We start from the raw sequence: 20,761 nt of genomic DNA, 5'->3' as shown, positions 1-20,761 counted from the left end.
ACCTTTATTACCATCCATCATGATGGTTGGTAAATTCAGGCTCTGCATCACCTGAACCTGGTACGGAGAGCTGATTGAATAACAGTGAGCAGCATTGTGGGGGGGCCTGGGTGACACTGATGGGGAAGAGGGGATGTGTTGACCAAGGATGGCACCAGATCAGAGCCTACCCCATAACAGAAGCCACCCTGGCTTGGGAAATAACAGAAGATATCCTGTCCTGAGAGATAACAGAAGCCATCCCACCCTGCAATAAAGAACTGCCATTCTGAAGAAACATAATGTATATGTGTTGAGAACTGATTGGACTATAGCAGATGAAATAAAGATTGTATGTGTATAAGAAAACAAGGGAAATTTTGAGTGGGTTCCCTCCTCTGAGGCACCCAGCTCGATTTGATATATGGGTACCATTAAATTCTTTCTGTTTTAATTAAGAGTCGACTCTTTGAGTGAATTCCGGATACCTGGGGAGACCCATTTTACTAGGGGAAACAACGTGATCCACTAACAATTCAAATATTTACTGAGTCTCGATTTTTTGTATTATCTCAAAAATCCAATTCATGCACTTATATAATTTATTGGTACTCTATTTTCATTAAAAATAAAGCCTTATAATCTTTTGGCTTGCTGATAAACAAACTCTAAGTGTTTTAGAAAAAGAAACCAAACTAAGCTCTAAAAATTTCAGGGAACTACAGGCCAGTCAGCCTCACCTCAATCCCTTGGAAAATGATGGTGCAGCTAATCCTGGAAACCACTTCTAGTCACATGGATAAGAAAATCATCAGTAGTCAGCATGGATTCACCGAGGGAAAGTCATGTTTAACCAACTTGATAAGTTTCTGTAATGAAATGAGTGGCCTGGTAGACAGGGAGAAAGCACTGGACATTGTCTTAACTGAATTTAGGAAGGGATTCTAACAGAAAGGGATTCTATAGATACATTTCTCAGAAAAGAAAGGCCAAGGAGAGTGTACCCCCCTCTGATGGATGAGAAGGGTGAACTGATAACAACAGACATGGAGAAGGCTGAGGTACTCAACAACTTCTTTGCCTCAGCCTTCACTGCCAGTCAGGCTTCCCAAGGTTTTCTTTTCCCTGAACCCGTAGATGGAGGCTGGAGGAGCAATGTCCCACCCACGGTAAGTGAAGAGCAGGTTCGAGACCATCTGATGAAACTAAACTAGTACAAGTCTATGGGGCCTGATGACATGCATCCCAGAGTCCTGAGGGAACTGTCTGATGTAGTTGCCAAGCCTCTCTCCATCATATTTGATGGCTGGCAGTCAGGCAAAGTCCCTGGTGACTGGAAAAAGGGAAACATAACTCCCATTTTTAAATAGGGTAGAAAGGAGACCTGGGGAACTACAGACTCGTGAGCCTCACCTCTGTGCCTTGCAAGATCATGGAAAATATCCTCCTGGAAGCAATGCCAAGGCACATGCAAGACAAAGAGCTGATCCAAGACAGCCAGCATGGCTTCACCAAGGGTAAATCATGCCTGACCAATCTGGTGGCTTTCTATGATGGAGTGACTACATCAGTTGACAAAGGAAGACCGACCGATGTCATCTACCTGGACTTTTGTAAGGCCTTTGACAGGGTCCCACATGACATCCTGGTCTCCAAATTGGAGAGAGAAAGGTGGATCATTCAATGGATAAGGAATTCGCTTGAAGGTCACAACCAGAGAGTGGTGATCAACGGCTCTATGTCCAAGTGGAGGCCGGTGACTAGTGGTGTCCCTCAGAGGTCTTTCCTGGGACCCCTGGTACTGTTTAATATCTTCATTAATGACATAGACATTGGGATCAAGTGCACCCTCAGCAAATTTGTAGATGACACCAAGCTGAGTGGTGCAGTCAATACAACAGAAGGAAGGGATGCCATCCAAAGGGACCTGGACAGGCTTGAGAAGTGGGCCCACAGGAACCTAATGAGGTGTTCAATAAGTCTAAGTGCAAGGTGCTACATCTGGGCCAGGGCAGTCCCGGACATGAGTACAGACTGGGTGAAGAACTCATTGAGAGCAGCCCTGCAGAGAAGGACTTGAGGGGTTCTGGTGGATGAGAAGCTCGACATGAGTCAGCAGAGAAGGCCAACTGCATCTTGGGCTGCATCAACAGGGGAGTGGCCAGCAGGTTGAGGGAGGGGATTGTCCCCCTCTTCTCTGCCCTTGTGAGGCCCCTCTTGGAGTACTGCATCCAAGTCTGGAGCCCCCAGCACAAGAAGGATGTGGAGCTGTTAGAGTGGGTCCAGAGGAGGGCCACTAAGATGATCAAGAAGCTGGAGCACCTCTCCCACGAAGATAGGCTGAGAGAACTGGGGCTGTTCAGCCTACAGAAGACAAGGCTCTGGGGTGACCTCATTGCATCCTTTCAGTACTTAAAGGGGTCTTATAAAAAAGATGGAGAGAAACTCTTTGCTCAGTCAGATATTGAAAGGACTAAGGGGAATGGTTTTAAACTAAAAGAAGAGAGATTTAGATGAAAGGTTAGGAGGAAATTCTTCACTCAGAGGGTGGTGAGGCACTGGAACAGGTTGCCCAGAGAGGCTGTGGATGCCCCATCCCTGGAGGTGTTCAAGACCACATTAGATGAGTCCCTGGGCAACCTGATCTAGTGGGTAGCATCCCTGCCTATGGCATGGGGGTTGGAACTAGATGATCTTTGAGGTACCTTCCAACCCAAGCCATTCTATGATTTTTTGATTCTATGTCTTTAGGAAGAGCTTTGACACTGTCTCCCATGAGATCCTCACAGAGAAGCTGCTGATGTACGGGCTGGATGGGCAGACAGAGAGAGGAATTAAAAGCTGGTTGAACAACTGGGCCCAGAGGGGCACAAAGTCTAGTTGGAGGCCAGTCACTAGCAGTATACCCTAGGGGTCAACACTGGGTCCAGTCCCCACTTCTTCCCCATTTTCCCAGGCTGATCTTCATACCTTCATTCCAGACTCCTCTTTTCCCCATTGTTATTACTGCAGGTTACACATAGTCCCTTCAATAAGGCAATGAGCAGTGTAAGGAGGCAGGCAGGGAGCTGTCATGATCAGTACATAACAGTATCTCTCTTCTGCTCCTTCCTTCTCACACTTTTCCTGTGCTCCAGATTGGATTCTCCATGGGCTGCAGTTCCTTCATGAAAGAACAAACTGCTCCAGTGTGGTCTCTTCCACAGGCTGCTCTGTGAATACCTGCTCTGGTGCTATGGAGTTCCTCCTTCTCCTTTTTCTCTGACCTTGGTGTTTGTACTGCTTTCTCACCACCACCACCCCCTCCCAGCCTGTGTGGTATATTTTTGCCCTGTCTTAAAAATGTTTTCACAGAAGTACCACCAAATTTGCTGACTGGCTCAGCTTTGGCCTGCAATGGGTCTTTCGGTGAGCCAGCTGAAACTAGCTGAGTGTGGCACAGAGAAGCCTATTAACCACTAGCAAATCCTTGCCCCACATACCCAATAACATGAATGTGACATATGTAGGAAAGTTGCATGACCTTCAAATCAAGAAAGAATGAAGAAAAGTGAGCTGTAGCATAAATTCAGTCTACACCATTTGTCAAGAAGTAAAGAACTAGAGGTGCCTATCCAATGAGATGGAATTGATGGAAGGGGGTTGAAATTGATACAAATAACAGAAAAAGCTGACATAACTGACAGCTTATTCAAAAGGACAGAAGATAAATACATTTTTCCAAGAATTTTCCAGAAAGGAAAAGGGAACATTTGTGATTCTTAGATTCTCTTCACTCTGAATGTCTTCTTATAAGAGAATTATTGCACAGATGTTAAAATGACTTTTTTTAGTTCTTAAATAAGATTAGAAACATTAGTAAAAACAGAAAATGAAGATTAATACTATAATTTGCTTTGTTAGGACTAAGTCCTTTAACTCACATTAAAACATGCTAGAGTTCTGAATAATGAAAGATAAATTTTATATAAGTTACAGATATACATCAAACTTCTCAAATATATAGAATCATAGAATCACAGAATATCCCGAGTTGGAAGGGACCCATAAGGATCATCAAGTCCAACTCCTGGCACCACACAGGTCTGCCCAAAAGTTTAGACCATGTGACTAAGTGCACAGTCCAAACACTTCTTAAAATCTGACAGGCTTGGTGCAGTGACTACTTCCCTGGGGAGCCTGTTCCAGTGTACAACCACCCTCTCGGTGAAGAACCTCTTCCTGATGTCCAGCCTAAACTTACCCTGCCTCAGCTCAACACCATTCCCATGGGTCCTATCACTGGTGATTAAGGAGAACAGGTCACCTGCGTCTCCACTCCCCCTCGTGAGGAAGTTGTAGACCGCGATGAGGTCCCCCCTCAGCCTCCTCTTCTCCAGGCTGAACAGGCCAAGTGACCTCAGCCGCTCCTCATATGTCTTCCCCTGTAGTCCCTTTACCATCTTTGTCGCCCTCCTCTGGACACTCTCCAGCAGTTTCATGTCCTTTTTATACTGTGGTGCCCATAACTCCACACAGTACTCAAGGTGAGGCAACACAAGTGCAGAGTAGAGGGGGACAATCACTTCCCTTGACCGACTAGCGATGCCATGCTTGATGCATCCCAGGATATAGTTGGCCTTCCTGGCTGCCAGGGCACACTACTGGCTCATTTTCAACTTGCTGTCAACCACAACCCCCAGATTCCTCTCTGCGGGGCTGCTCTCCAGTGTCTTGTCGCCCAGTCTGTACGTATAGCCAGGGTTGCCCTACCCCAGGTGCAGGACTCGGCACTTGCCTTTGTTAAACTTCATGTGGTTGGTGATCGCCCAGCTCTCCAATCTGTCTAGATCTCTCTGCAAGGCCTTTCCACCCTCATCAGGGTCCACAACTCCTCCAAGTTTGGTGTCATTGGCAAATTTGCTCAGAACTCCTTCTAGTCCTACATCCAAATCATTTATAAAAACATTGAAGAGGACTGGCCCTAAAATGGATACTTGAGGGTCCCCACTAGTGACCATCCGCCAGCCTGATGTGGCCCCATTAACCACAATCCTTTGAGCCCTGCCCATCAGCCAATTGCTCACCCATCGTATGATGTTTTTGTCTAGCTGTATGCTGGACATTTTGTCCAGTAGGATCCTATGGGAAACCATGTCAAAAGCCTTGCTGAAGTCCAAAAAGATCACATCAGCTGGTTTCCCTTGATGGACTAGATGGGTGATCTTATCATAAAAGGAAATCAAATTTGTTAAACAGGACCTATCCCTTGTGAACCCATTCTGGCTGTGACCTATGACTGCGCTGTCCCCCAGGTGTGCTTCAATAACTCCCAGGATACTCTTCTCCATAATTTTACCAGGCACTGACGTGAGACTGACAGGCCTGTAGTTACCAGGGTCTTCTTTCTTGCCCTTCTTGAAAATTGGCACAACATTTGCCAGCTTCCAGTCTACTGGGACCTCTCCAGATTCCCAAAATCGTTGAAAAATAATTGAGAGAGGTCCCGCGATGACATCAGCCAGTTCTTTAAGCACCCTGGGATGGACCCATGGACTTGTATGGATCCGGGTGGAGCGGCAAATCCCGCACACGTTCAGGGTCGGTTGGGAGTTTGTCATTCCCACCGTCATGGTCCTCTCGCTCAGGGCACCCAGGGTCCTGAAGCCTATCATCAACATTGAAGACAGGTGAAGAAGGCATTAAATGTCTCTGCTTTGCCGATGTCATTGTCTGTGATGATACCTTCCCCGTCAAGTAGCGGACTGATGTTTACTTGGTTCTCCTTTTTCTGTTAACATATCTAAAAAAACTTTTTTTATTGTCTCTCAATGATATGGCCAGCTTCAACTCTAGTTGGGCTTTGGCCGCAGGAATTTTCTCCCTACAAACACGAACAGCATCCCTGTATTCCTTCTTTGTTGCCTGACCCTCCTTCCAACAGCCGTACACTTTCTTTTTCCATCTAAGCTCCAGTAGAATATCCCTGGTCAGCCAGGCCAGCCTTCTGCCCCGCCTGCCTGCCTTCTGATATTTTGGAATCACCTGATCTTGTGCTTTTAGGAGGCAGTGCTTAAAGACTGACCAGCACTGACTGACACCAATGCCTTCAAAAGCAGCTTCCCAGGGGACCTTGCTGGCTAGTTCCCTGAGCAGCCTGAAGTCTGCTTTCCCCATATCCAGGGCTGAAGTTTTGGTGGCAGTTTTCCTTCTGTCACCATAAATTCTAATTCAAATAATAAATAAATAAATTCAAATATATACTAAGCATGTTTCATAACTGTAGCAAAGTCTTAGTTCAGAAATGCAGTTGTTGTTGTGCAGCTTAAGGAATCATGGTTTGCTATTTTTGCTTTTATTGTCTAGATGTGTCTCTTTTTTCCCCCCTTCTCCAAACCCTAGCTTCTGAGGTCTAGTAAATACATGAGAATCTTGATTTTCATTAGCATAAATAACAAAATACTTGGATGTTTCCAAAATGTTCAGAAAAACTGCATCATGTGCTCTGTCATGTCTGCTGGTATCAGACTCCAGTAATATCAATTGCAGAACTGCCAAACCTTTATTTTTCACAGAAGTTAAGCAGTTCATCTTTGCCACATAGATAAGGACAGGTAAGTCTTGAAGAACTAGAAATATGAACAAAATACTTTCATTTATTTAACAGCTTACCTATGTTTCTGCTGCATGGGTTGTTGTCTCATAGCCATATATTGCATATCCTCTTGTAACCGATTAAGGGGAGAATCTGGTTTGACACGGATCCCATAATAATGATATTTGGAATTTCCCCTTTATGAAAGAACAAAAATAGCATTTTTATGCATATACAACATACTTTACAATTTGCCTTGACTGGAAAACAGTACATACAAGTTAGGCTTGACTTTCCTCTCACACTAGTATAAAACTTGTATAACTACACCAGCTTCTGGAAATCATTTCACTTTAACTATATTTTCCAGCATTTGACCATTGCATTTCATTTAAATAGAATAAAGAAAATAAACCATATAAATGACTTATGCAGTCACGGGGAATAAAACAATTCCATAAGTGGGGTATGCTTCTGAGTGAGTGAGGGTGTATGTATATTTCACTAGTCAACTTCAAACCTGATCATCTGGAAAGCGTGAATAGAATTGGGCTATCTATATTCATACTTATGTGAGCGCTGTTGGTGTCTCTGTGGATGCTAGTAGAGACATTACTCTGTTAGCTTGTGTGGTTGACTGTGATGGTGTTATGTTTGCATTTGCATCTTTGGAACACATTCAGTCTCATGACTATCTGGACATCCAAATGGGAACAGCAGAATCTGCATCCATTGGACTGAGATAGGAGATATCTCCTGTGTCTTAAGAGTACACAGGATTTGGCAATACCAGACTGGGAAGCAGTAATCCCTTAGGTCCTGAAGTCCACTGAATTTGGCAACTCCTTTAACATAAGGTTTTAAATATTTTCTGTTTGCTTGTTTATTTTTTTAACATACAAGCTTCACGTTCACAATTATTATTGATATTTTCTATTATACTTTAAGATTTCATTAATGCAAACCTGGTTCCCAGTCTTCTGGTCCGTAATCCCATGAAGATTGACCGTATGAGTTTCCCAAAGGAAGCAGCATTGACTGGATCTAACTTGTGCTCCTGACAATGACGTAAGTAATGATTGTAAAGGGTACTTCTGGGGAGGCTCACTCCTTCTGCAGTTTCATAGTTGTCTAAAAGCCATTGGAGCTATATCAAATATGAAAGATTGAACATATGTAAATTCAGTGTTACTCTACTAAAATAATCTTAACTGTACAAAACAAGCCTTAGATATTTTTAAGATCACTCCGAAGGCATATTAAAGTCACTTTGTTCTTCAAGCTATTATAATCTCTTTAAATACTAGATATGCAACGATGCCTTAGTATCTTTTAGAATTACAAGGAAATAAAACTCACTGCACTTGTGACCTCAGATAGCTTCACTTCTAAAAATATTTCAGATTTAGTACCATACATTAACAAAGTTATTTATGCTTTGATGACAAATTGTTCTCGCTCCAAGGAAATAAAATAATCAATGTAATTTGTATAAATTGCAGAAAACAAACTGCTTGGATTAAACAGAGTAACAATACTTCTGTAATTTTGGAATTTTATACTGCTTTTCTTCACCTGAAATTAACAAAAGACAAAAAAATAGTTTATTCTTTGTATTTGGAAGAAAATAAACCCTATTCATTTAAATGAAGTACTATTAAATATAAGGTAAAAGCAATCTAGATAACACTAAAAACAACTGGTACATCTGTAAAATATTATGGGCCCGGTTCCCTTCTGTTGTAAGCTGTTTGGCTTTGACTTTGAAGAGGAACAGAATGAGTTGTGTTTTTTTTTCTCCATGTAATTAGTATCTAATAGTAAAACAGTATCTAATACATCATTGTAACTTACACATAGTATACATTCAAAAATATAGAACAAATAGTAACTAACATACACACAAAACCCAAATAAAACAGTCACTTTAATGACATTGAATGGTAGAGGAGGATGACAGAATAAAATGGAAATATTTTTAGTGTTCATATGTAAATTCTGTGGTTTCAGTTTTTTGCGATGCTAAAATTTTACATAGTGTACAACCCCCTCCCCCATGGTTTCATATCCTTGGAATTTCCCTTCAATTTCATCTTGAATAATTCCTAAATTTTGTTTTCTCCTTGCATTTACTTTGCGTATTTTCTTAATTATGTGTCCTGGTTTCAGTTAGAACAGAGTTAATTTTCTTCCTAGAAGAAAACAAATCAGCATGATCATCCAAATTTTACAGGTTCAGAAATCTTACTAAAATTCTGGGCTTAGTTTGAGCATCCAAGCCATGGATTTGTTTTTGGCATTTGGAACAAAATTTTATTCATTTCAATTCAGTCCACCAAAGCAATTAATATGACAAAAATATAAGTGTATGAACTACAGTAAAAGATATAGAAGGTTAATGAGACATTCAGTATGTTACTCTGCAAGGTTATTTACTAACAGAGCACTGAAAAAATTCTGTTCCACTGATCTTTGGTATAATTTGTAATTTAAAGAACACAAATATCAATATTTTAATGTCCATTACTCATGAATGTACTGGGTCTGGCTGGAATGTTAACTTTCCCTGCAGCAGCCCATACAGTGCTGTGCTCTGCACTTGTAGCTAGAACAGCAGTGGTATCAAACCAGTGTTGTGTCTGCTGCTGAGCAGTGCTGGCACAGCATCAGGACTCTCTCTAACCCTCCTAGGGGGTGGGCAAAAAGTGAGAAGAGAAACATCACCAGGGCAGCTGACCTAAACCAACCAAAGGGATATTCCATACCATATGATGTCACACTCAGCAATAAAAGGTGGAAACAGGAAGAAGAGGGGAGGGGTGGGCTCTCATTGTGAAAACGTCAGTCCTCCTCCCGAACACCAGCTACGTGTGTTGAGGCCCTGCTTCAAGGACGTGGTCAAGCATCACTCATTTGTGGGAAGCAGAGAGTAATTTCTTTCCTCTGCACTTCCACATAGCCTTTATTTCTTTGTTTGTTTGTTTTCCTCTCTTTTTTTCCTTTCCCCCTCCCTTTTCCCCTTTCCCTTTTTTTTTCCCTTTAGTTAAATTGTTTAGTTCATAATAATCTTTCTATTATTATTATTATTATTATTATTATTATTATTATTATTATTATTATTATTATTATTATTATATTTCCCTTTAATTAAATTATCCTTATCTCAACCTGTGAGTTGTTCTTTGCTTTACTTCTTCCCCTCCTCATCTAAGGAGAGGAGGTGAGAGAGTGGTCGTGGTGTTTAGCTGCCTAGCACGGTAAAACCACCACAGTCCTTTTTGGTGCCCAACGTGGAGCATGAAGGGTTGAGATAACAATAGAATTGATTAAAACGCTTATAACTAACACACTTACTTGCTAGTCACCATGTTCAGTGTCCTGTTAATAATGGCTTGTTTGATCATATGTCATGCAATCCGTGTCATGGTCTCCTTTCTCCTCTATATCCGATCCGAGAATATGCTACAATCTGTGTTTGTTTTTTTGAATTCGCTGTGCTGCCAAGCACTGGCCTTGAGTTTAATCTGGCATTCAGGCTGTGCACTGTTATCATTTCGGTCTCATGGAAACTATCTTTTAGAGAATATTCAGAACTACACTGCCTTCCTTTCCTCATCTGGAAGTCAGTTTATGAATAATATCAGGAATTGTACCTCCTTCTTCTTTCCCAGGGGGCTAATTATAACATTTTTTGAGTACTTTGAGTAGCCATGTGTAACCCATGTATTGCTATTTCTAATTCTGAATAACGGGTTTCCTTTTCTCTCTAAGATTAGTCAATTGTTTAGAAAGCTTACCTGCGAATCTGTCTCGAAACAGTCTTGTGGCAAGGTGTGTGGGATGATGTTGGCAGGTACCTGTCATGGGTGTCTCCTCCAATAGTTTTGAACTTCACCCCTGAGCAAGTGAAAAATACTAAAAACCTGGTAGAATGTTTGAGAGTTGTATGTCCTGACCCTGATAATACGACAGCTTGCATTGTGCTGGGTCCTGGCTTACTCCGATCAGGCAGTAATTAACACTACCCAGCACCCTCCATGGGAGGAGAAGGTCTCTGAATCTGATGACCAGATAACACACACTGTGGCTAACCCAGAGGACCAACCATCTATGGTATAAGTTGCCCCCATAGTCAAGACAAAACAATGGAAGCGGAGGTCAGCTCGTTTAGCAAGGGAAGAAGCTCCTCCTAAGAAGGAGGGAGAAGGGGAAAAGGCAGGCACCTCTAAAGCAGAGCCATCACAAAAACAGCAGGAAGAAGAGATGGAAATCATAAATGAATCAGAAACCACCCAATCCCTATCCCTGAGTGAGTTGCGAGAAATACGAAAGGATTTCAGTTGACACCCAGGTGAGCGCATCCTCACCTGGCTGCTTCGAAGCTGGGACACTGGGGCCAGTAGCCAGGAACTAGAAGGCAAGGAAGCCAAGCAGCTGGGATCCCTCTCTAGAGAAAGGGTCATTGACAGAGTAATTGGGAGAGAGGCACAGGTTCTCAGCCTCTGGAGGCGACTCCTGGCAGGTGTGAAAGAAAGGTATCCCCACAAGGAAGATATTCTATATCAAATAGGCAATTGGACCGCCATGGAGAAAGGTCTCCAGCACCTGTGGGAATTAGCTGTGCTGGAGATGGTTTATAGTGATTTGGACAATGCCCAGACACCTACAGATCCCGATGAAGTCCAGTGCACAACATCCATGTGGCATAGGTTTGTGCAGGGTGCACCATCATCACATGCTAGTACGCTGGCAGCAATTAATTGGGATGAGGGGATGGGACCAGCAGTGGATGCTCTGTCCTGACAGCTTCAAAAATATGAAGACAATCTCTCTGTTCCACTACGGGCCTGCATCTTGGCTATGGAGAAACTGTCCCAAAGGCTCCACCACCTCGTAGAACAATCATCTCCCTCCTCGCCCAGATGGAGTAACATTTCAGCCACTAAGAATCGGTATTTTCCTGCTCAAGGAAGAGTACCAGGGACACACACCATGTGGCACCTTGTGGTCTTATCTGCGTGACCACAGGGAAGATATGAGGAAGTGGGATGGTGAACCTACCTCAATCCTAGCAGCTGGAGTACATGAACTGCGAGGAAACACAGCAGCAAAAAGGGGGTCTCCTAGGAAAAATGCTGCTCTGTCTTCTGTTGGGCAGTTCCCCAGAGGCAGTAGAAGAGCTGATGTAATTCTTGACCCTGATGAAGGGACCTCTGCTTCGCATCTGCAAGAATTAAGTGGCAGACACTCCAATCAGGACTAGAGGGGCCCTGCCTCTGGCCAGGTAGAAGAGAGGGATAACTGGATTTATTGGACTGTGTGGATCCGATGGCCTGGCACATCAGAACCACAAGAATCCAAAGCTCTAGTGGACACTGGCGCACAAAGTACCTTAATGCCATCGGGCTACCAAGGGACAGAACTCATCTGTATCTCTGGAGTGACAGGGGGATCCCAACAACTAACTACTAGAAGCTGAAGTGAGTCTAACTGGGAATGAGTGGCAAAAGCATCCCATTGTGAACTGGCCCAGAGGCTCCATGCATCCTTGGCATAGACTATCTCAAGAGAAGGTACTTCAAGGATCCAAAAGGATACCGGTGGGCTTTTGGCATAGCTGCTTTGAGCACAGAGAAGATTAGGCAGCTGTCTACCCTTCCTGGCCTTTCAGAAGTCCCTTCCATTGTAGGATTGCTGAAGGTTGAAGAACAACAGGTACCAATTGCTACCACAAGTGTGCACCGGCGGCAATATCGCACTAACTGAGACTCCCTGATTCCCATCCATGAGTTGGTTCACCGTCTGGAGAGTCAAGGAAGACTCGCAGGAGTCCCTTTTCCCCACAATGAAATATGTTTCTACTTACTCTCCTTTAATTCAGAACTACTAAGATTTAGATTACAGTGAATATATTGGATGTACAGTTCTGTTTTAGTCATTTGTGGGCAATTTACCAAGCACAATAAATAAAACATGCAACATTTTTTTACTGTAGACCTTTGAAAGCCCATCTTTATATTTACTTTCTTACAGAAAAGATCACTAGCACTCTCATGGTTAGGTTTCTACACAAGAGCTCTATGCAAAGATGCAGGAGAAGCAAGATTCAATTACCCAGACATTTGTTGGGAAAACAACACAGTGGTGCCCACGTTGTCCATCAGGTTCCTGGAGTGCACTGAAGGCTGCTTCCTGCTACAGCCATGCTGACAGGGAACAGCACATTGCTAGATTTACTGCTCGTAAACTAAGAAGACTTACTTGCAAACATAACTGCCAATGGTAGTCTCAGATACAGAGATCATAATATTGTGAAGTTTAAGATCTAGCTGAGCACACTGAAGACCAGTAATAGGACAAGGACCCTGGATTTTGGAAGAGCCAGATTCAATATGCTCAGAGTCCATCTGTGAAAGATTCCATGGGAAGCGTCTATGGAGAGCAAAGGAGCTTGCAAGTGCTGGGAGTTATTCAAGAACAACCTCTAGTAAGCACAAGAACAGTCCATTCCCTACAATGGGAAAGGAGGAAGGCAGAGACCACAAGAGACCACCCTGGCTTTACAATGAGCTTTTGAATGTGCTTAAAAGTAAAAAAGAAGCATACTGGCTATGGAAATCCTGTCAAATACCCATTGAGGATTACAAGAACCTTGCTAGGGCATGCAGAGAGGAGGCAGTCAGGAAGGTTAAGGCTCAGCTAGAACTGAACTTGGCTAAAGATGTCAAGAACAGCAAGAAAAGGTTCTTCAGATACATGAGCATTAAGCAGAAGTACAGGGAAGACATAGGCCCATTGCTAAACAGGGCAGGGAAATTAGTTACTAATAATGCTGACAAGGCAGAGGTTCTCAATACATTCTCTACCTCTGTCTTTACTGGTGTAGCTGAACCCCAGATCACAGGATCAAGTCGCTATACCACCACATGTTTTGGCCCACCAGTAGTAGATGAAAGGCTGATCTGTAGCCTCTTGCAAGGGCTCAACCCACAGAAATTTAGGGATCCAGAGAGAATTCACTCCAGGATGTTAAGAGAAGTGGCTGACTGTTGCAAGGCCACTGTCTAGAGAGATCAGGGTATATCCCTGATGACTGGAAGAGAGCAAGTGTCACACCCCTTGACAAGAAGGGCCCAAAAAGAGACCCAAGGAAACTATACACACATTAGTCTTACTTCAGTCTCTGGTAAAATAATGGAATGAATCCTTCTAGAAACTGTTATAAACGAAATGAAGCAGGTGACTGGGGAAAAAACAACATGGATTTAACAAAGGCAAATAATGCCTGACTAAACTGATACCCTTCTACAACAAAGTAACACTTTCTGTTGATATGAGGAGAGCAATGGATATTGTTTACTTGGACTTCAGCAAAGTGTTTGATACTGTTTTCCCATAGCCTCCTCTTAGACAAATTGGGAAGATGGGAAGGAAATCGGCTAACAGGCCACACTCAGAGGGTAGTGATCATTGTGTTTTAATCAGGCTGGCAGCCTGTCACAAGTGGGGTCCCCCAAAGATTGATATAGGGCCCCGCACTGTTTAATATCTTATAAGTGATCTGGATTATGATATTGAAAACGCCTTCACCAAGTTTGCTGATGACACTAAACTGGGTGGTGAGGTAGACATGTCAGAAGGGAGAGCCATCTTCTAGAGAGACCTGGACAGGCTGGAAGAATGGACAAGCAAAAACATAACCAAATGGGATGACATAACCAAAGAGCCCAGTACAGGCTAGGATCTGTGTGGCTGGAGAGTAGCCTTGCTGAAAGGGACCCAAGGGTTCTGATGGACAACAAGCCAAACGTGAATCAGCAGTTCACCACTGCAACAACAAAAGTAAATCCTGGGCTGCATCCACAGGGACATTACTAGCATAGATGGAGATGTGATCATGCCTTTCTACTCAGCACTTGTCAGGCCTCGCTCGAAGTACTGTGTCCACTTCTGGTCTCCATAATTCAAAAAAGATGTTGACAGACTAGAGAAGGTCCAAAGAAGGGCCATGAAGGTGATCAAAGGGTTGGAGAACCTGCCCTATGAGGAAAGACTGAAGGAGTTGGGTCTTTTAACCCTGGAGAAGAGAAGGCTCAGGGGGAACTAATCACAGGTTTCCAGTATTTAAAGGGCAGATACAAAGAAGATGGAGGCTCTCTCTTTACAAAGAGCCACATGGAGAGGACAAGGAGCAATGGGTACACGCTGCATCAAGAGAGGTTTCATCTTGATATAAGAATGATTGTTCTCACTGGAAAAAAACAAAATTCTATCACTGAAACAGCCTCCCCAAGGATGTGGTAAATTCCCCATCACTACAGGATTTCAAGATCATAGAATGGCTTGGGTTGGAAGGAGACTCAAGGATCATCTAGTTCCAAACCCCTTACCATGGGCAGGGATGCCACCCACTAGATCAGGTTGGTTCCAGACTTGGACACAGTACTCCAAGAGGGGCCTCACAAGGGCAGAGAAGAGGGGGACAATCCCCTCCCTCAACCTGCTGGCCACTCCCCTGTTGATGCAGTCCAAGATGCAGTTGGCCTTCTCTGCTGACTCATGTCGAGCTTCTCATCCACCAGAACCCCTCAAGTCCTTCTCTGCAGGGCTGCTCTCAATGAGTTCTTCACCCAGTCTGTACTCATGTCCGGGACTGCCCTGGCCCAGATGTAGCACCTTGCAATTAGACTTATTGAACACCTCATTAGGTTCCTGTGGGCCCACTTCTCAAGCCTGTCCAGGTCCCTTTGGATGGCATCCCTTCCTTCTGTTGTATTGAATGCACCACTCAGCTTGGTGTCATCTACAAATTTGCTGAGGGTGCACTGTCTATGTCACTGATAAAGACATTAAACAGCACTGGTCTCAAGACAGACCCCTGAGGTCCACCACTTATCACCAGCCTTCACCTGGACATAGAGCCATTGACCGCTACTCTCTGGGTGTGGCCTTCAAGCCCATTCATTATCCACTGAATGGTCCACCCTTCAAATTCATCTCTCCAGTTTGGAGACCAGGATGTCATGTGGGACCCTGTCAAAGGCCTTACAGAATCCAGGTAGATGACATAGGTCAGTCTTCCCTTGTTGACTGATGCAGTCACTTTATCATAGAAGGCCACCAGATTGTGCCTGACCAATTTGCCCTTGTTGAATTCTAACATTGTCACATCCAGACTTTGATTTCTTACTTGTTGCTTTATAATAATATTGGAATGGTATGAAATATTTTACACAGGATGAGTAAATTGACTTCAACTTCAGCAATTATAAAACATTGTTTTAACTAATTTGTAATCTAATCTCATGCAGAAAGAAATAAGTAAAGGAAATAAAATAGAGGCAGAATTAAAAAAAAAAAAAAAAGCATTAAAATAAACAGGCATTAACTTAGGCAACAAAACTCCAGAGAGTCTAAGAGAGGTACAGTACAAAAAGCTAAAGCTTTGAACCAATATTTTCTAGCACTAAAGATTTTGTCACAGGTTAACATACCATGTGTAGCGTGAAAGGTAATACTAATTAATTATGAAAAAATTCTACTCTAATACATAAAAAACACTTTTAAAATAAATATCAAATTATAGCCATGTAAAACAAAATGAAGAGCTAGTTGAAGAAAAGACTAAAACCATACAGAGGTCTTTTTTTTTCACGGAATCAACAATAGATCCCTCTTTGTCTTTCGGTAGTTTTGAAAATACCTCAAAACAGTTAAGGAAGAAGAATCAGGATAAACCTACCATTAGAGACACATGCAAATCTCATTATTAGGAAGATATTTTAACCAGTGCATGACAGAGTAAATAGGAGGATACAGCTTTCTTACGTAGAGAAACTTGTCTTTTAATTTTTATCATTTTCAGTGTCAAGATTCTGGACTTCCTTGTCATATACAAGAAAAACTTATCAATTCTTTATATATCTAAGACAATTTTTTTGCAAAATGCCAGACATCTATCATCCATTTATGATATTAAATTAATCTTAGCATATTTCTAGGTTGTCTTAACATTGAAACAATTATTTTTTAAACATCTAAGATTATCTAAAAAGTCCTTCACATTGTACAGAATTTAATTTCCCTCACCCAATTTTAGCATTTTCTAAGAAAATTAATTTCTCTTCCAAGAAATGTCATTGACTCCTGCTGCCTTTTTCTACTATGATGGGAAAGTTTGGCAGAACAATTTTGTTTTTCACCTCCAGATTATCGCATTCTTAGAAAAGGATGGGGGGGAGGGGTGTCAACAAATCAAAACAAGTGTATATTTTCGTTTTTGAATGATAGTCTCTACCTAATACGCTCATATATTCATGTCTCAATATTTGCATTTCTGTAGTAAAGGTAAACATATATTTTTCAGATTCTTGTATATGTTAGTAAGGCTGAGAAGAAAAAAGGGAGTAGCTATAGAAACTTAGCACCATTAAAAATACAAACTTATTTATACCAACTAAATAAAAAACATTATGTTTGCATGAAATTTCATAAAAGACTAGCACTGTTTAAAAACAAATTGAAGATTAAACTTTGAGCCTCTCCTTTACCTAAAAGGTTATATTTAAAGACTTTACCACTATATTTGTAGCCATCTTTTTATGCAAACATTTTTATCTTTCTCATGGAAAATTCCTACAGGATTTTCAAAGCCAAAACAAAGCAAGAGGAAGAAGAATAAAACATATTTCAGACTAACAGATTGTTTTCTTTTTTTAGCCCATCAAAACTCATATTAAACTCATTCAGAATGATGGAAGGATTAAAAAAGAAACCTAAAGAATATTATTTATTCAAAGTGTGTTCTGCTTCTTTCCCCCTTTACCTGCTCCTAAGTTATTATATAGGGCACACAAATTATAGAAAACTATTTTAATATAATGTCAAACACAAACCACTTTAAAATTAATTGACTATTATTTCTACATTTACATTAGGACCTGCATAACAGGAAATATGTTAAGCTGTGTTAACAAAATACAGAACCTGAAAAACAGATGCACTCAGGTTAATGTGTCATGACACTTAACCTGACAAAATATAGCAACAGAAGATGTAGATTACAAGCATCTAAAATGGAAAGATTAAAAGCAAAAAGTAACAATAGATTAGGACAATCTTGATGTGGGCTAAGCATACAGAACAAACAAGAGAGTAGCTTACATGAAAGAAGAGACAACTTACATGGCTGTTAAGAAGAGAACTTCTGTGAGTAGAAAGACCATCAGACTTCTGCAGTGTCTCAATCGCCATTTCAATCTGATAATAAATGTCATTTAAAAAAGGACTCAAAACAAGATAGTAACAAAGGCTGATCAGAAAAAATCTGATAGAATGCCTTAAATTCAATAGAACTATCTAGTACAGTCCTGGCTAAGGGATACATTCTACTTAAAGGCCTCATCCTGAAGTTCCCATGAAGGCAGACCTCCCCAGTGAAGTCAGGGAAGAAGTTTTCTTGCATATGTATTGCAGGATTCCACTTTCAAAGTCTAATTTACCTTCCTCCCTGCTCAGGAAATGAGAAGTGGATTTACCAGTAAGCTACATTGCAAACAGAAACAAAAATAAAAAAAAAAAAATCCCAAACAAAAACCTAAAGAAGGTCTCAACATTTCTTTCTTCAAGTATTTGAGAAAGATTTGTGCACAGTTTGAACCCAGGAATGTGAATTAGAAATAAAATTTCTGTTCTCTGCAATCATAGGTTATATCCCAGCTGTTCAGTATTTTTTCTGCCATTAGGATGTTTTTCCAGCCGTTGGACAGGGTATCACCCCTACAGACTGTTAAAGCATTATTTGAATATCCACACCTCCTAAAGTACATGAAAACTGAAGGTTTACACAGACTGCAAGATCCACCCTTTAAAAAAAAAAAAAAAAAAAAAAAGAAAAAAAAAATAATCAGATATGTTCAGAATAATTATTTTAAAAGAAAAAATATGATATACCACTAATTATACAGTAGTGTTACTCCTAATACAAATGTGTAGGGACAACATATCTATGCCCATTCCCATTCTTTTCCCTAATTAATACATCTTTTGATTAATTCTACAATGACAGCATTAAAAATAAAACTACAATCTAACAGTAGTTTAGCTGCAGAGCTAGAATAACAAAGACACTGAAAGTGATAGAGACAATGGGATGTACAGTAAAATGATGTTATTAGCTATATTAAATGGAAAAAAAAAAAACACAAAACAAAACAAAACAAAAAAAAAACAGAAAACTAAAAGCAATGGAAAAGCTATCTGTAAATGTAAAACCTCTTATTCTACCAGTAGACAGCTTTTAAAAAAAGCCCTCTCTACCCTACTTTAATTCTTACAGTACTATTCAAAGAGTTTATGATGGCAAATTATACTACTAAATTTAAATCACTCTATATACAGCATAAACCGGAAAATATTTTAGATTTTTAGTGCATATATATGATTTATTTCCTCCTTTTTATAAGCTAACGAAATAGTACTTTTACTGTAATAACCATCAATGAAAAAGAAAGTCTCTTATAACTGTCTAATATTAGAAAAATAATCATTTTTACAAAGGGATACAAGTATCTGATTATTATGTAAGAAAATATACTTCATTATTACAGAAATAAAGTCCTGATTTTTTTTCTTGCTTCTGTGGAAAATACTATTAGGTCAAACTATTCAATCAGACAGAAAAGGTCAAATTTAAAAGGATACCATATTGTAAAAATTTAAAGGCTAAGATTTCATTATGCTAAGATCAACTTACTATATACTGCAACCACAGAGTCACCCATCTTAACATGATATTATAACACGATACATATTTTGAATCATAATTCTGAATCTTACTCCACCTTGAAAATATCTTCTTTACAGTAGTACTATAGGACTACTGTCCTGCCTCCTGCTGCTTGTTCCAGGTACTACACTACCTTCTCACTTCACTGAGAGAAGTTTTTGTGGCCTGTACAAAGAACCAATCCTTGAAAAATATAAATTAAGAAGTACTATATCTATCTACTTAAAAAGAAACACTTCCCTGTATTGGCTTAACATGGCAAGGGTTTGGTAGCAGGGGGGCTGCAGGGGTGGCCTCTGTGAGAAGAGCCCAGAAGCTGCCTCATGTTAAATAAGAGCCAGTTTCAGCCATCTCCAAAAAGGACCTGCCGCTAGCCAGAGCTGGACCAATAAACACCTCTGGTTGTGCCTCTGTGAGAGCATATTTAAGAAAGGGACAAAAATTGCCATGCAACAGTAGCTGGGAGAGGAGTGAGAAATGGCCTTGCAGACACCAAGGTCAGTGAAGAAGGAAGGGAAGGAGGTGCTCCAGGCACCAGAGCAGAAGTTCCCCTATGGCCTGTGGAAAGGACCATGGTGGAGCAGGTTGTCCCCCTGCAGCCCATGGCATACCAAGGAAGAGTAGATTTCCACGCTGCAGCCCATGGAGAGGAGCCCACGGTGGAGCAGGTGGGTCTGGCCTGAAGGAGGCTGCAGTCTATGAGGAGCCTCTGCCAGAGGAGACTCTGGGCCAGATCTGCAGCATGTGGAGAGGAGCCCACACAGGAGCAGGTGAGCTGACAGGAGCTGCCACCCATGGGGGTCCCGTGTTGGAGCAGTTTGCTCCTGAAGGATGGACCCTGTGATCCATATTGGAGCAGTTCTTGAAGAGCTACTATCTGTGGGAAGCCCATGTAGGATCAGTCAGAAAGGACTGTATCCTGTGGGAGGGACCCTGCATTGGAGCAGGGGAAGACAGTGACCGTGAAGGAGCAGCAGAAACAAAGCATTATGGACTGACCTCAACTCCCATTCCCTGTGTCACTCAGGGGAGGAGGTTAGAAGAGTGTGGATGCGGGAGAAGGTGTTTTTAGTTTGCTCATAGTTTCTCACTGTTCTAGTCTGCTAGTGATAGACAATAAATTATATTACTATCCCTTTGCTGAGTCTGTTTTGCCCGTGATGATAACTGGTGAGCAAATGAGAGAGTGGTTATGGTGAATCTCAGTTGCCAGCAGGGTAAAACCACCACAGGTAACAGCATAACAACAGAAGTAGTTGAGGGAATAAGTCACTAGGGAATACATCACTGATATTGCCACTGAAGACAATATATCTGTGACCATAGTACCATAAATTTTAAAACCAGAGATCTTACTGATTTAAAAAGCATTATGATCAGCTTGTCGGATTTTTTTTGCATAATGTAGGTCAAGAAGTGTT

The 20,761-nt window shown here is 41.5% G+C and overlaps 1 protein-coding gene across 2 annotated transcripts in view; it reads right to left on the bottom strand.

The window, feature by feature from the left end:
* The window catches only part of LOC101798468 (transcription factor RFX3), a 264,473-nt gene that overhangs the window by 65,458 nt on the left and 178,254 nt on the right, over nt 1-20,761 (bottom strand). For both annotated transcript variants that reach the window (XM_038169514.2, XM_038169515.2), the window contains exons 5-7: nt 17,738-17,812; nt 7,519-7,700; nt 6,631-6,750 (exon numbers count right to left, since the gene is read on the bottom strand). In XM_038169514.2, the coding sequence (XP_038025442.1) occupies nt 6,631-6,750; nt 7,519-7,700; nt 17,738-17,812 (377 nt within the window). The remainder of the gene's footprint in view (nt 1-6,630; nt 6,751-7,518; nt 7,701-17,737; nt 17,813-20,761) is intronic.

This window comes from Anas platyrhynchos, chromosome W (assembly GCF_047663525.1).
Source record: "Anas platyrhynchos isolate ZD024472 breed Pekin duck chromosome W, IASCAAS_PekinDuck_T2T, whole genome shotgun sequence".
In the NCBI taxonomy this organism is placed as follows: domain Eukaryota; kingdom Metazoa; phylum Chordata; class Aves; order Anseriformes; family Anatidae; genus Anas; species Anas platyrhynchos.
Note: the sequence above shows the minus strand (reverse complement) of the source record. Positions and strands in the feature narration are given on the sequence as shown.